The 16,311-nt window shown below is 41.0% G+C and overlaps 1 protein-coding gene and 1 long non-coding RNA gene across 2 annotated transcripts in view; both read left to right on the forward strand.

The window, feature by feature from the left end:
* Nucleotides 1-4,918, forward strand: part of LOC124882265 — a 31,165-nt gene extending 26,247 nt beyond the window's left edge. Inside the window, exon 3 of the mRNA XM_047388541.1 lies at nucleotides 3,765-4,918. Coding sequence (XP_047244497.1) covers nucleotides 3,765-3,987 — 223 coding nt within the window. The 3' untranslated portion in view covers nucleotides 3,988-4,918. The remainder of the gene's footprint in view (nucleotides 1-3,764) is intronic.
* A 3,796-nt stretch (nucleotides 4,919-8,714) lies between these two features.
* On the forward strand, nucleotides 8,715-9,325 carry LOC124882268. The gene is made up of 2 exons (XR_007041847.1): nucleotides 8,715-8,909; nucleotides 9,017-9,325. It is a non-coding gene; the product is annotated as an uncharacterized LOC124882268 (long non-coding RNA).
* The last annotated feature ends 6,986 nt before the right edge of the window (nucleotides 9,326-16,311 follow it).

Below are 16,311 nucleotides of genomic sequence, written 5' to 3' on the forward strand. Positions count from 1 at the left end.
TTCTTATTTCACTTCATTGATGTTTATCAGATTCTGGAGTGTAGGTGTTTGTTTCTTTCTTGGATTCCTGGATGTTAGATGTTTTAAGTTTTCCTAAAGCTCTTTTCCTATAGATCTGTTTTCTTCCTGTTCATGTTTTTTTTGGTAGTCTCATTGCTTACTTATGTCTGTCCATTTAGATGTTTTCTGTTACCTCCCTGCACTCCCATCTCATCTGTGGTAATTAGTCACTCAACCTCAGTAAACCTTCTCTACCAGCTGCTCTCTCTGATTAGCTCCCCTAGTTCATTGGCCCATTCTCCACTTCCCTCAGTTCTTATACTCTCAGGTTATCATTGTTTGCTACTAGTTTCTCCTGTAAATTACCTTGGCTTCTACTCATTCCATTTCCATTACCCAGTCAGTAAGTTTTGTACATTTGTATTGTTTTTATTTTAAAATAAAGCTCTGCAACTCACCATGCTGCTCCCGACTATTGTTCTGCACATTGGTCCATGCACATTTCATGACACAAACAGCATCATGAAGACCAAGAAAGACACATCTGGTGGAACTCAATTAAGTTATGGAAAAGTTTAAAGCAGGATTAGATAATAAAACAATATCCCAAGCTTTGAACATCTAACCAGGCACTGTTCAATCCTCCATACAAAAGTGATAAGAGTATCAGACAATAAGAAAAACCTATGAAGACTTGGCTGTTTACTTGAACTGACTGGCCAAGCAATGAGAGCATTAGTCAAAGAAGCAGTCAAGGGGCATACTGTACCTCTGGAGGAGCTGCACAAATCTGACATTTATAGTGGAGTGGCAAGAAGAAGGCTTTTGTTAAAAGAAAATCGTATAAAGTCCCATTCAATGTTTGCCACAAGCCATGGCGAGAACACATCAGACATGTGGAAAAAGGAGCTCAGGTCAGATGAGACCATAAAGGTTTGTGGTGGAACACTATCTGCCCCTCACCCTGAACACACTATCATCACAGTGAAACTTGGTGGTGGTAGCATCATGCTGTGGGGATGTTGTCCTCTAACAGGGATAGGGAAGCTGATCAGAGTCAGTTAGAAGATGGATGGGGCAAAATACAGGGCAGTCGTGAAAAAAAAAATCTGACTTGATTCTGAGGCAGATGTTCACCTTTCAGCAAGACAATGACCTTAAACATACAACCAGAGCAAAATTTTTTTAGATCAAAGCATATGTTGGAATGGTCTAGTCAAAGTCTAAACTTAAATCCAACTGGTAATCCGCGACAAGACTTGGAAATTGTTCCTCAAAGATGCTTCCCATTTAATTTGATGTAAACTGGACTTTTTCAAATTTTTCCTTGTCAAAAAATTGTTAAACAATGCATCATTTTCCTTTCAATTTACAATTGGTCTATGACGTACAATCCCAATCAAATACCTAAAGGTTTGACAACAAAAAAATGCATTGAAGTTTTGTTACTTAACTAAGTGTGAAAATATTAATCCTTTTGCATGGGCCTCGGTGCAGTCATAAATATGGCGTTTTACATTTTTCTTCTTTTAAAAATAAGCTATTTTTTCCTCCACTTTACATGTCATCCAAAATTAAGGCTTTTTAATTTCACATTATTCCATTCTAAATGTATTTATACCTTTTACTTTTCGGAAGATGGTTGTATTTGTGTCTGGATTTGTGTGTTATTTTAAAGTATCTTGTGGACTAGGGTGCGTTTGTGCAGGTAAGGTCCCATAGAGACACCTGGACATCAGCAAGACAATCATGTCTTTTTTTATAAACACACTCACTGACAGACACAGACACACACACACACACACACACACACAAACACATTTTTCACCAGAAGTGTGTTTTTGAATAAATTATTAACTTCTCAGGTGCTGAATCTCTCATGTGAGAGCCTTAGGTGCTGATTTGGACACAGTTTAAAGAACAATGCAAACACATCATGCAGCATTCAATTTCAGATGTTAAAAATCTAATAATAAATACCCTCTTTTATTAAGATGGTCTCCACTGACCCACAGCAAACATTCCCAAACCATGACATTTCCAGTTCTATGCTGCACAGTTTGTTTGAGGTTCTTTTCTTGGAATGCTGCAATTGTCTTAAGCCAAACAAGTCACCTGTTCTGGTGTCCAAATAATTCATTTTCACACTCATGTGTCCGAAGAACACAATTCCAAGAAAACCTGGTCTTTCTCGTTGTTCTTTGTATTCTTTGAACACCTTCCATGAAGGTTAAGCTTGTCTGGTCTTATTTTAATTGCACAGGCATGCACTTTTCATATCAGCAAACGAAGGAGTCTTCTGTAGGTCCCATGGGGAAATTTTAATGATTTTGGAGACTTCTTTGAGCTTCTTGTGGATGAACTTGCTTGGCTCTGGGATTTTGGCAGTTGTTTTGAATGTCCTGCATTTTAAGACTATTTTCCATACAGTGGTATGGCTGATTTCAAATTCCTTAAAGACCTCTTTAAATCCTTACCAGACTCATATGCTGCTACTATCTTCTTTCTGAAGGTATCGGACAGCTCTTTTGATCTCAACATGGTGTTCATTCTCACTTCAACATCAAGGAGCACATAAAACTAAAAGTCTAACCCCGGCAAAACTCAAAATACTGAGTCACTATGGGTTGATTATGAGCAACTGATTTGTTCTGCCTGTGGGTGATTTTAGCCATTTTAACAAAGAATAAAAGCCGGGGTGTCGCAATTTATTCCTCACCAGAAATGTATTGCTTTTATTATATTTTGCAAAAAAAAAGAATTCATTTCCTTTATTGTTTATTTATTATATTTGAATTTTTCAGTTCTGTTAGAATTGATAAAAAAAGTTTCATATTTCCAGATATAACAGAAAAAGACACAGGGTGTCGTCGGGTGTTTTAATTGTTTCACAGGACTGTATTATTTACAAATCCCATCAGTTAAAGGTCCTCGTAAAGTTTTGTGAACGATTCCCTATATTTGACAGTTTAACATGTGCACCAACATTGTCATAAATGCACGTTTTAAATCTAATACCCTGTGACAGTAACAGGAGTGCAAGCCATAGAAAGAGTATATTTAGCCGTGCGGACCAAGGGATCCCAGGACCTCTCCCTGTGATAAGCAACGGCCAAAGTCCGCCGACTAGAGAAGGCATAGAGAGCAAATACGTAACACACACACACATACAGAGTGTTTAATAAACACATACATGGAGCTTAGCTGCAGTGTGATGTGGCAGGCAAAGGTAAGGCTGCTTGTTTGTACACGAGGGGTAAATTAAGGGCAAGATCCAGGTTAGGTAAAGGTGAGGTGATGTCATCAAAACAATGGGTTGTGGAGGTGATGAAGGGTTCAGGCAGAGTTCATGCAAAGGTGGTTGGAGAAGCTTCAGGGTGACTTCAACAAGATGCTCCAACAACAGGAGTTGGTCAAAAACCTGTATCCTACTGTCAGTCAAAATGTAAGAGAAAACAAAAACACAATGAGGAAGCCGGAGAAGAAAAGGTGCTGCGACTGCACCCACGCCTGATAACAGAGGGAATCTTTCTGTTTGTACAGAGAGAGGAGGGATGATGTGGGAGAGAAGTTTAATAAATTGAGTAAGAAAAAAAGAAGTTGAAAGTACATCAAGAAACAGAGCAGTGATGAGAAGAAAGATGCCACTAGACAGGAGGAGCAGTGGAAAACAAAAGAGGCTCCACACTCTTCTCTGTCTTATCTGTCTGAGGGTCTTATCCACTGTTGGCTCTGTTAGTGTAACCCCTTTCCCTCCCTCCCAGCACGGCCGCTCTCCTTCCACCTCATCCCTCCATCTCCCCTTCACTGCTTGCTGTGGAGCCCCGTTATCAGGCCAGGGCTGACGTCAAGGGGGGCCGGAGACGGAGGCTGATAGCGCGGCAGAGGCTGCCTCCGCTAAGGCTGTGGGAACCACGGGCCCAGCCCAGCTCGACCCAGTGGCCCCACACGTCCACCACCAGAACAGACAGAGGCAAGCAGTCATAGTCATGACAGCACACACTTCATGTGAATTTATGGCTTTGTTGTTGGTTTTCACTGTAGCCCTAAAATAGAAAACTAAAATACACAGTAACTTTTACCAAAATTAAGACCTTAATATTAAAAAGAAAAAAACGTTTTTGAAAACCTTTTTTAAAAGAATATCATGTAGCTTTTTCTTTTTGGTAGCCATATAACTGCATGTGTTATCTTCTACTATATTTGTCACAATAATTCACTTTAAAATAAAGATTAAAAGTTTAGAGCTTTACTAAAGTTGAAAAACTAATTGTGAAACACCATCTCATTTTGATAAACCTGTAGAAATATTTTAAGGGTTCTTTAATTATTTAGGTTGAAACTGAAGAAAATTCACTTTTCACTTACAAAGCACCAGCCATATTTAGTGGCACCCTTGGTAAAGGTGTGTGAAAACCCTTAAAATGACTTCATCTTTAATTGCAGATACATAATTATTTTTGACAAAATTAATAATGGAACAATTATTGCTACTCCTGATAACATTTAGTCTTCTCCTGTAACATTTCACAATGTTGAACCACAATCTCTCTATATCGAAGGGAAGAATGTTGATTTTGTGTTAGGCTTTGGACCAATATCCTGCTGAAAGACCCGTTGATGACCCATTTTCAGTTTTCTATAAAAGATCATGAGATTTATTTTACATAATGTCAAAGAGCTCAGGATGACTTTCACTCTGACATGGTTTTCAGGGCCTTTAGAAATGAACTACGCCCAAAGCATCACAAGTCCTCCACCGTAGTTAACAGTGGTCATGAGGTGTTTTTCCACCACATTTTATCAGGCTAAACTTACCTCAATCTTAGTCTCATTTGGCCAAAGCACACAGTTCCAGTTAAAGTTTATCAAACTCTGCATGTTTAAAATTGTGATGGTAGGACAGAAAATGCTTTCTTCACTCCCCAACAGCAGGTTGGCATGTTGATGGCATCTAATGTGTGGTTATGGAGCGTTAGTAAACATAAGAGGCCACTCTGTACCGCTATTTTCCAACATGACCTTGAAATTGAAAATATTGGATTTTTTTTCACAATTCATGATTTTTTAACAAGATAAATCTGGGTAATTTGTCACAGTACCAGCTGTTTTAAACCTTTCAGTTATTGCTTTGTAGAGATGGACAAATATGAGTCTCTTTTTTTCTGTTTAGCTTTTTTCTGACTTATTAAGATCAATACTCATATGCCTTATGCCTTACTCAAGTGGCATGTTTTCTTGTATTTCCCATTTTAAAGTGTGTGGTTCTACTCCGATATTTGTTCCTCTGGGAAACAGAAAGTAACTAATTTGAAGTTCCCTCACGCTCTGATCAACAGTAAACATTGAATATACATTCAAAAATGCTTCAGTAACATTTATTTTAAAGGAATGGTTTAAGGTACCCATAATTGTGTCACTTATTATTTGAAATTGTGTATAAATCATGTAATCTTGTCAGTTGTGGTTTTATGTGATGCTGCCTATCCAATGGGATATTAAATAAAGGTTAATAAAAACATAAAATAATTATAATTCACTTAGTTTATTTACCTATTTTAAGGCTCTTTGCTAATTTTTGCAAGGGGTGCAGAACGTTTGTGAGAAACAAAGTGAGAGGACGTGCATTTGTTGGTCCAGGTCATCAGGTGCAAGTTGTGAAGTGTGGGGAGTGAATGCAGCATGGAAGGCTGCAAGTTTCACATCATTAAGTGCAGGTGCAGTACTCCCAAAACACACACACATACACACCCACGCACTCACACACACTGATATCTCATGTCATCTAAACCTTGTTAATTTTCATACTTCAACATCAATAATCCCACCAAAACAGCTTAATGTGTCTTTGTTCCTCTGTTTAATTCTGGTTTGGCTCATTTACGCTCACGGGGAGCGAGGTGAACCAAGAATCTGTCCTTTTCTCAAGCACATATTTCCACTTTTCCTACGCGTGTCACAGATGTTTTCGGAGATGGATTTGTCGGATGGGGAGTGGAAACATGCTTATCTGTGTGTTGTCCTCGATAAGCGAAGGAGATTTGTAACCGTTGTAGCTGGTCAGTCTCGGATTCGTGTGTGTGCATGTTTGTGTCTTACGTTGACCTCTTCCCTATCGAGCTAGTAGGAGGAAGAAACAAGCGGCCTTGACCGAGAGCTAGGAGGGGTGGGATCTTAAATAAGAATCTGTGAAAGAAGGAGGCCGTTTTTTCTGAGCTCGTCATTACTTTTAGTCTTGCTCTCATTTCGCTCAGACACACACTCCTTAAATTACACCGGAAGTACTTCTGTACTTGCAGTTTCTTGTGAAAGCATTTAGAACCCTCAACCTGTTTCATATCTACAAACATCATTGTAGTTTGGGTTTGAAATGATAAACTGACACAAAGTAGTGCATTTTGCAGTTTGCAAATAAAAATCAGAAAACTGGCAGTATTCTTGCTGCGGCTGTATTCTTATGTGCTATGGCTCTGCCAGATCTGCACATCTAGAGACCGTTAGTTTTAGTCCATTCTTTATTGCAAAACAGCCCAAGCTCCGTCGTATTGTATGAAAAGCTTCTGAACAACAATTTTCAAGTTTTGTTATATACTTTCAGTTTGACCAGGTTTGAGTTTTGACTTGGCCATTCCAACAGATAAAAATACCTTTACTGAAATCATTCCTTTGTAGCTCTGCCTGTATTTGATTGTCCAGCTGGAAATTAAATGCCCGCCACAGTCTTTAATCTTTTTCAACCTCTAACAGGAACTGCTCTGTATTTAGCTCCATCTACTTTCCCATCCACCTCTACGAGCTTCCCTGTCCCTGCTGATAAAAAGCATATTCACACCATGATGCTGCTGCTATCATGTTTGCCTTTCAGGATGATGTGTGATCCCAAAGAGTTACATTTTGGTCACATCTGAATAGAGTCCTACTTGTTTACCGAGTTGCCTAAATGGCTTCTGACAAACTGCAATTATGAATTATTGTGATCTTCTTCTTTACTCTCTTAAATAAATGCTAGATTTATTCAGTGCACGACTGATGGTTGTTCTAAAAACAGAGTCTCTCACCTAAGCTGTGGATCTCAACCTCTCCTCCAGAGGTACCCTTGTGCCTCTTGGCATCTTTGATTAATGCTCTCCCTATTCTACCTCACCAGTTTGAGTGGATAAGCATGCCTTGGTTGGGTTCCAGTTATGCCATGCTCTTTCTATTATTAGATGATGAAATGATGGACTGAGAGCTTGAGATATTGTTTATAAGCTAAAGCTGCTTTAAATATTTTCACAACGTTAGCCCTGCTGTGTTGCTTGATCTTAAATACACTGTGTATTCACCAATGTTTTCTAGCAAACCTCTGAGGCCCATTCAAAAACTTTCACTACTTTGAATTGGTCAATTATATAATACCTCGATTAGATACATTGGAGTGTTTCGCTGTAACATTCAAGGAGTGTCAATACTATTTAGGTACACTATTGTGTACCTAAATATGACAATGTGGTTGAAGGTGAATGACTGAGCAGAAATTAACTTACACTTCATCCTAGCTTCTAAACTCTGTTTATTCATCAATTAGAAAATATAGGAACAAGTGTACTAAAACATTTATATTTGTGGGTTGTCTGAATGCAAATAAAAGACTAGATCTGATTCTTTCTCGGATCACAACTGTCACCAATTAAGGCTTCAGAGCGACTAATGCCTCCTTTCCACTGGTTCGATTTGGCCATACCCAACTCTACTCGGCTCGCTATGCCAGCATTTCCATTACTCTTTTTTTCCGTACCGGCACCTACTTTTTTGGTCCCTGCTCCTAAGCAGGTATGACCGGGGCTGAGTAGGGACTACATGTGACGTGAACAGACTGATGTTCACTGATTGGCCATGGGATTAGGAGAAATAGGAAGGTCTTCATTGAGACAGTGCAGGGAAAAGTTAATAAAACTCAAGAGCAACTACAATAATATTAAGGACCACAGTGGCTGGAGCAGGTCATACATGTAATTTTACCAGATCATAAATCATGCCTGAAGGCTGACAGAAAAGAAAAAGGACAAGTCAGCTTTCTGAATTACTGGCAGGCAGAGCGATATACGTATTTAAAAACATCCTAAATAAGCTAATCACACATAAAATCAGCTATTCAGAGGCACAAACATTTCCCCCAAAACACACAAAACAATAGCACTATGAAACAGCGTGTTTGGTTCCGACATTCCTGACAGTCCTTCAGCAAACCACCATCTGCAGGAGGAGGGAGCAGGCAGAGAGCAGCTGCCCAGAACCAGACTGCTTGCATCGGACCAAACGGGAGGAGGAGCCTGCTGAATCTGTGGAGCACTAATATTCAATATTCAACCTAATATATTCAACATAGTTTGTTTGTGAATATTTTACTGCCTTATTCCGAGATGGGACAACAATTTTTTTTAAAGATGTTGAGCCTCAAATCTTTTTGTCACAATCTGTGTTGTGTGTGTGTGTGTATGTGTGTGTGTGTTCTTGTACTTGTTGCTGACTGAGAACCACTTTTTGTATTTTTATCGCAAAGTGAGGACATTATGACAAAGTGAGGACATTTTCCTGGTCCTCACTTTTTCAAATTCCGTTCTTGGGAAAGGGGTTAGGTTTAGGACTAGGGTATGAATTGAGTTATTGTTAGGGTTAGGGTTAGGTATTAACTGGTTAGGGTTAGTGTTAGGGTCAGGGTTAGGCACTAAAAATCAAGGAAAATGAATGGAAGTCAATGGAAGTAACTGAAAAGTCCTCATAAAGATAGTAAAACACGGATGTGTGTGTGTGTGTCTTCCTGTCTTTCCGGAGAGGCTTTGCTGGTAGGCGTTGTATCCAATTTTGGCTGGAGCGTTTTTAAGGAGCTGCAGGACAAGCACTCTTCGCCTGATGCTCCGCGTTGAGTGGTAACTCGTGCCTCCGAGATACCAGTTTCCAAGTTCATGGTTGAAACTTTGTAAGTCTTTGTGCAAACATTGCAGTAACCTAAGCTCGTGTTTTTTGCTGCTCTCAGGTCGTGTGGATCACAACTCCGGATTCACTTCCTTCACCTTCGGACAAAAAAACCCTGGAACCCAGCTACCAGCTGCTTCTGCAAGCTCCAACTATCCTCCAGCCTGCCAGCTCTCCAACTTTACTGGAAGCGCACCTTCTGACCCTCCAGATCGCTGCCTACGGATAGTGCCCCAAGAACCCCCCCTTTAGATCATCTACCTGGAGATCACAAGCCTGTGAGTCTGGACTAGACGACCAGAGAACGCATCCTTTGGGAGAATTAAAAGGACAGTTTTGCCTCTTGAGATAATTAAACTTTTGAAACTTACCTGTGTCCTAGAGTGATTCTGCATGTGGGTCAGGAAGATTGGTTCTAATATGACACTTTTGACTTTTCCTTCAGGTTAGCTATTTGAGTGCTTGGCCAACAATATATTTATTAATCAAATTAAGTCAAAGAGGGTTGGGAATATTCACAATTTTGCAATGGCCACTATTACTAGAGTCCAAAATCACAAAACAACCCAACCAGGGTGGGTGGAGGGAGGCCTTGGAGGTCTACGACAAGGATGCAGATGTGACGAAGAAGTAGGCGTCTCGGAGGTCTGCAGCGAAGAAGGTGCCGGTCTGGATGCCTGCAGCGTCGAAGCCAGCGGCGAAGAAGCTGATGTTCTGGAGGCCTGCAGCGAGGAAGACAACGAAGAAGCAGTTGATATCTAGGAGGTCTGCGGCATAGGAGCTGATGTCTAGGAGGTCTGCGAAGAAGCCAGGTAGACCCATGGAGCGAGACCCTAGAAGACTTGGGCCTGGCGTCCGGCTTGTACCCAGGCAGGAACCTTGAAGACTTGGATCTGGCGTCCGGCTTGGACCCAGGGAGAAACTCAGAAGACTTGGCCCTGGTGTCCAGCGTGGACCCAGGCTGGAACCTAGAAGACTTGGCCCAGGTGTCCGATTCAGAACAAGGCTGGAACTTAAAAGACGTGACCCTGGCGTCAGGTTTGGATCCAGCCATAGTGTTGTCAGGGACATAATCAGGCACATAGTCAGTCGAGATGTCAGGTGTGAAGTTAGTCATAAAGTCAGTCGTCATATTGCCATGTGCCACATAGCCGGATTGTGGGTCAGGCGCCACGTAGTCAGGCGGCGGTTCAGGCGCCTCGTAGTCAGGCACAAAGTCGGGCACATAGACAGGCGCATAATCAGGCGCGTAGTCAGTCGCATGGTCGGGCGCACAGCCATGCTCGTAGTCAGTTATAAAGTCAGGCGCCAAAGGCAAAAAGTCAGTCGTGCCAGGATCACGTTCAGTCGAAAAGTCAGGCTGTGGTGTCAGGCAAAAAGTCAGACATAGAATCAAGTGTGAAGTCAATCGTCACATAGCCAGGTTGTGGTTCAGGCGCCACATAGTCAGGCTATAGGTCTGGCGTCACATTGTCAGTTGTACCAGGAACACAGTCATGTCGGGAGCACAGTCCGTCTGGTTCCTCCTTGGACCCCTCACTAGACAATATAGCATAGATGTGAGGCGGTTCCTCCTTGGACCCCTCACTAGACAACATAGCGTGGATGTGAGGCGGCTCCTCCTTGGACCTCTCACTAGACAACATAGCATAGATGTGAGGCGGTTCCTCCTTAGACCCCTCACTAGACAACATAGCATAGATGTGAGGCGGTTCCTCCTTGGACCCCTCACTAGACAACATAGCATACATGTGAGGCAGTTCCTCCTTAGACCCCTCACTAGACAACATAGCATGGATGTGAGGCAGTTCCTCCATGAACCCTCCACTAGGCTCTGAAAACTTAGCTGTGGACTGAGGCTCTGAAAACTTAGCTGTGGGCTGAGGCTCTGAAGGACAAATTGCAGGATCCCTGAAACTCAGTGCTGTCATTATGGCACTGAAAAGAGGTTCGAAAGGACCTCCAGCTGAGACTGGAGCTGGAGCGTCTAACCATCCCTCTTTAAGAAACTCAGTTTGCAAAATGTTATGTACTGAAAGTAGATCCTGTGGGTAATTTAACAAATTAGGAACACATTCCAAGCAACGAGATTGCATAAGTTCCTTCTTAGATTTCTCCACACCGGCCAGGAACTCTGCCGAAAGTGGAGGCCGAACCCAGGACCGAGAAACTGCCGAAGGCGCTGGGTATCCGCCCACCAACTCCGGGGAGATAGTCGCGAGGGACCCATAGCAGGTAGACCCTCCGTGGATGAATTGGGGGCGTCCATCCGAACCTCCTTGACCACGACTGATCTGTGGCAAAGACGTCGTCATGTGCAAGAGCCGAACCCAGCTGGAAATTCGGCAGAAGCTGGAGTCGCTGCAGACGTGAGCGGCTCAGCAGAAACTGCTGTAGCTGTTGTGGATGACTCGGGGATTGCTACTGTGGTTGTGGGTGACGAGAAGGGTTTGCGGCAATGGCGTGAAGAGACGGAGATGGCTGAAACTGTAGAGGAGAAACTGGAGCGGATCGGATCCGGCATGAAGTCAGGAGACACCGGCGTCGAGTGGCGCCCTTCAGCTTCCTCAATTTCCTGGAGTAACAATGGTGAAGGTACTATCTCTACCTCCTCTCCATACCTTTTCTTTAATCTCTCCTCCTGCTGTTGCACCCACTCCTGTAGCTCCTTGTTTCTGTCTGCTTGGTCTAGATGGCTGGTTCCGACTGTCGCGTTCTGTGGTTTAGAGTGACCAACGTGCAGACAAGAGCTAGGCAGCAGCATGTTAAAGGAGTCATCTTTCTTTATTCTAAATAAGTTCAAAAAGGTTTTCTAAAAAACGTAGCAAGAATGTAGCAACAATCACTGCAGGTAAAAAACTCAAGTCGAAACTTCAAAAAACTGACAGCATAGATTCTCCAAGAACATAATACAAAAGCACGTAGACATGGGTGGAGAACGGAAGGAACTAGCGAAGTACAATGAGAACCAGAAAGCTATTAAACAGAGGGGAGTGAAGTATGGACCAATGAAACACCAAGGCAGGTAATCAGATGAGAATGGAAATCAGGTGTGGACCAGGCTATAGAGTAAATAAATAAACGATTGAAAACGCAAGACCACAACAAAGTCCAAAATGTCGCTTCATGACAGAAGAAACTTTTAGAGGTTTAAGTATAGATATATGTGAAGCTAATGTATTGAAACTGGGCATCGTTGAAGCTGTAGGTTGCTTTGTATATTATCTTGAAGGAAAATCCCAGGAAAGTTGGAGAGATTATTCTATCTCCAACTTATTGCAAGTCCATAAGGGCCGTTCCCCAAGGCTCAGTTCTTGCCCCACCTAGGAAAGAACATTCAAAACTTCTATGCTGATGACACGGTAAGTTACAGTAAGTTACTGGTCCAGCAACCACTTCTGTAAATCTCCCTTATGCTTTTGACAGAATACAACAGCTCTGTACTCTACATTTTGTTTTAAACATGTGTAGAATAGACCTTTTTGCCTATTATTGATAATGGAGATATAGTGTATATAAATGCATCTGCTTATTGTCTTTGGATGTTGGATTAGGTTATATAATGGGTAATGGTCCCTTTAGTTAATAGTATGTTTTTGCATACAAAGTAATTTTGGGTAAGATCTCTTCTTACACATCATTCCTCTTTAATATGGAAATAAGGAAACAAGGAAATCAAAATCTTCATGCAGTGACATGACAGGAATAACAAATGAGCTGGGAAGAAAATGTTTGGGTTTATAGCACCTAAAATGATCTTCAGTCTGAACGTCATCCACAAACCTTTACAATCCCTAAATGATTTTAAAGGTCAGGTGAAACTAAAGGTCTAGACTCAGTGTGCGAGTGCTTATAAATATGTAATTTTCACTCTGCAAAACACTTGCAAAAGATACACATGATCTCAATTAAACATCTATCCAGCCATTCATTGTATACTTAACCTCAAAGGCTCGCAAGGGGGCTGGTTCCTATCACCAGTGATCATTGGGCGAGAGGCGGGATACACCCTAGACATGTCGTCAGTCTATTACAGGGCAATACAGGACAAGCACACACACACAGACACAGACGCGTGCACACACACACTCCCATGGGCTATTTATAGAGACATACTGACATAACATGCATGTTTTTGGACCGTGGGAGGGAGCTGGGGTACCGGGAGAGATCCATAACATGCATTGGACCCATGTCAGGAGACAAACCCAGGACCTTGTTCATTCAAAGCAGCAATGTAAACTACTGCGACAACATGCAGCCCTCAATGAGACAAATCTGGTTAAATAAATTCAATGAATGAATGAATGAATGAAAATGTAGGTGTTTTCATTAAAGGAATATCAAAGTTTAAATTATGCACCCCCATTTCTGTGACTAACAGATCTCTTCAGACATTATGTCTGTTTCACTTAAGCTACAACATGGAGCTGCTGTCTCTCAACTCTTTCAGTCTCAATGAGAAATGTGGAGATAGCAGAAAAAAGCCAAGTATTCAAGTTACAGTATTTGTAAGAAATGATTATTCATTTTAAGATTTAATAACGGGAAATCCTACTGTGCTGTGTGTAATCAGTCAGCATAAGGCTTGTATATTGTAGACTTCTCTTTTCCATGCTGACTCGGGTCTCCTCATCTCTGCCCTCTGGCTGACACCATAAGAGATGTGCTCATTAGGCTTTTTAATTGGTCCAAAGCAGCTGCTGTATGTGGACTAGTTTGTGGTCTGGCTATCTGCCAAGCTTAAATAAACTAACCTGGTGGAAACACTACATAGTTTAAGCAACAGATCAAATTGACCAAAGATAAATTTTGACTTAAACTAAATAAGATGGAAAAACATGGTATGATGCGCTGTGGGTGCCTTTTTCAGAGTTTCATCCTACTGTGTATTTATTTTTAAGGAAATCTTTTCCTGGACCTCTCTATCTAAAATCCCAAGTTTATAAATACATCTACTCGCTTTGTTGGACTACTCAATACAAAACTGTCTTCTTGGGACTAAATAATTTATTCAACAGACTTTTTTATCAATAAATAAGCAGCACCGTAGTTCAACCATATAGTTTTTCAGTTATGAATGATATCTACAGAGATTAATTACTATAAAGTTGCTTTTCTTGCTAAAATAAAAAAATTTAACCAATGACTCAAGATCATTTTGTCGAATCCACCTTCCACTAATTTTCTCTTTTGTGCATGTATGTGTGAACCGCACTGTGTGTGTGCTGTGGCGTCTGTAGCTTGTGGAGAATCCATCAAAGCTTATCATTATAAGTAAACATGACAGAGTGGACAAAATGTCTTGTGCGCCGCCAGACCTGCTATCTGACCACAAGCCATATCTGCGATGATGGACTGATGTGGCGCTGGCCTGGACTAACCAGAGTCTGAGAGTTTAGAGTGGGAGGCAGCATATGCTCATACACACACACGCACACACTGAGACACTTGAAAACACACTTCAAAAGGCGCAGATATGCAGAAAGTCAGGCAAATGTATATTACCTTATATCTTCAACATCTTAAAGGAAAATTACCGTTTCAGTGGATGAAAAGTTGACTTATTGCTCAGTCATAAATGGGCAGACACTGAAATAATCCATTCAGGGTTTATAGCTGTTATTTATTGACAAATGTTTATTAAGGTTCATACTTTATGTATTTCTGAAGTTCAGAGAGGATTTTTTCCCCCTAAAAGTAATCATTACTGTACATGACAAGGCTCTTTGTTTATGGCTGGTGAGATCAGAGGAGAGTTAAGTAGTCCTGATGGCGATTTATTAGTAATGCTACTCTTCAACTTCTGTGTTCCTGATTTCTTTAGAGTATGAACTGTCTGAAGGAAGATTATCAAAACCTAAAGGGGATTTTGAAAAGTATATAGATTCAATATGTTTTTAGACATATTTTCCATTCGTTCAAGGTGAGGTATCTTGCATGTGTGTGAAGTGTTGAGGTCAGCCTGCATGTTCTTTTACTTGTTACAACACCACTGATAAGCAAGATAAACAACCCTGCCGTGTTTGCTCCCCTGCGGCAGTCACATGATCAAGAAACTCTGATGACAGCCTCTGTGTGTGCTTGAAAAAGGTAAAATTCTGCTTTCTCCCCAGTTTTCGCTCTGACCAGACAGTCTGATATTCTGGGTCGGGGCCCTGAATGTCCATTTGAACTAAAACTCCAACAGTGATAACCTCTTTCCTGCTCTTCAATTTCTGGGTCAAAAGTCATGGCTGCAGTGCTTCAACTGGCATGACAGATTGACAGTAGGCGGAGTGGCACTGGATGATATACAGTATAGGGATGTTTCATGCTATGTCTTCATCACTTTCATTGTTCTGTCTGTGATCAATGTGTATGTGTGTTTAGGTGGTCAGTAACCTTGTTGTAACCACGAAGATGGTCCTTAAGGCAGTTTGGACTTTCGTAGACCACCAAGATACAGCTGACTGTCTCTACATCTAGACATTTAGACCTTGGTGCATTGTTACAAATATTGGAAAATTCATTTAATGTCTATCTCTACAGGCCTCTGACCCACTATGCTATTAATTGCTAAGGTCTCTATAGTGAAGAAGACTAATTGGACAGGGTTTATGATATGACGATGTTATGTCATGAGAGATGTTGACCATAGTATCAATTCCAAAGAATAATCTGCCCGTCACTGCTCTATGCTCTTCCTCCTTCTCCTCAAGCTTCATAAGCTAGCTTCAGCTTTATTTACCTCCCTTGCCTTCAGCCTCATAGCTATCTTTAGTTTTATTTACGTCCTTTTCCTAAGGCTTTATAAGCACGCTTTTATGTAAAATTAGTGCATTTTCCTCCTCTTTTTTGGTTGTTTTTCTTTAACTTGTAAATTAAAATACTTTTTGGGGTAGGCAAAACTGTCTGAGAATGAATAAACTCCAAGTCGTAAGGCAAAAGTCTGTTGTACCTCACTGAAGTGTTGAATGTTCTGTGTCCTAAACACAAAGTGTGTTTAACTTTAAGGTCTGCGTTGTGACAAAATCAAGACCGGGATTTTTACTGTACAAAATGGTGATACAATATTTTTTCACAGCCTTAATTCTCATGCCTTTACTGTAAATATGGAAGTGGCTTAACTCAAACACCAAATTTTGGGCATAGTTTAGGTTGCTGTTCAATCCAAAGATATCAAGGAAGTATGTCTTGAAGACATAAATTGCCATGAAATACAACACACAGTATCAGTTTTTTTTTTTAAATGATCAATTTGCTAGTAAACAGAGATAGCAGCTCTGCAAAATTCTTGCTGTCTTGCTAACGTGTTCACTTTTACTTAACTGTCTTTGTTCTTAAATGTCTCCACCTAGTACTGTTGTACTATTT

The sequence above is a fragment of the Girardinichthys multiradiatus genome, chromosome 15 (genome assembly GCF_021462225.1).
Source record: "Girardinichthys multiradiatus isolate DD_20200921_A chromosome 15, DD_fGirMul_XY1, whole genome shotgun sequence".
Taxonomy (NCBI): domain Eukaryota; kingdom Metazoa; phylum Chordata; class Actinopteri; order Cyprinodontiformes; family Goodeidae; genus Girardinichthys; species Girardinichthys multiradiatus.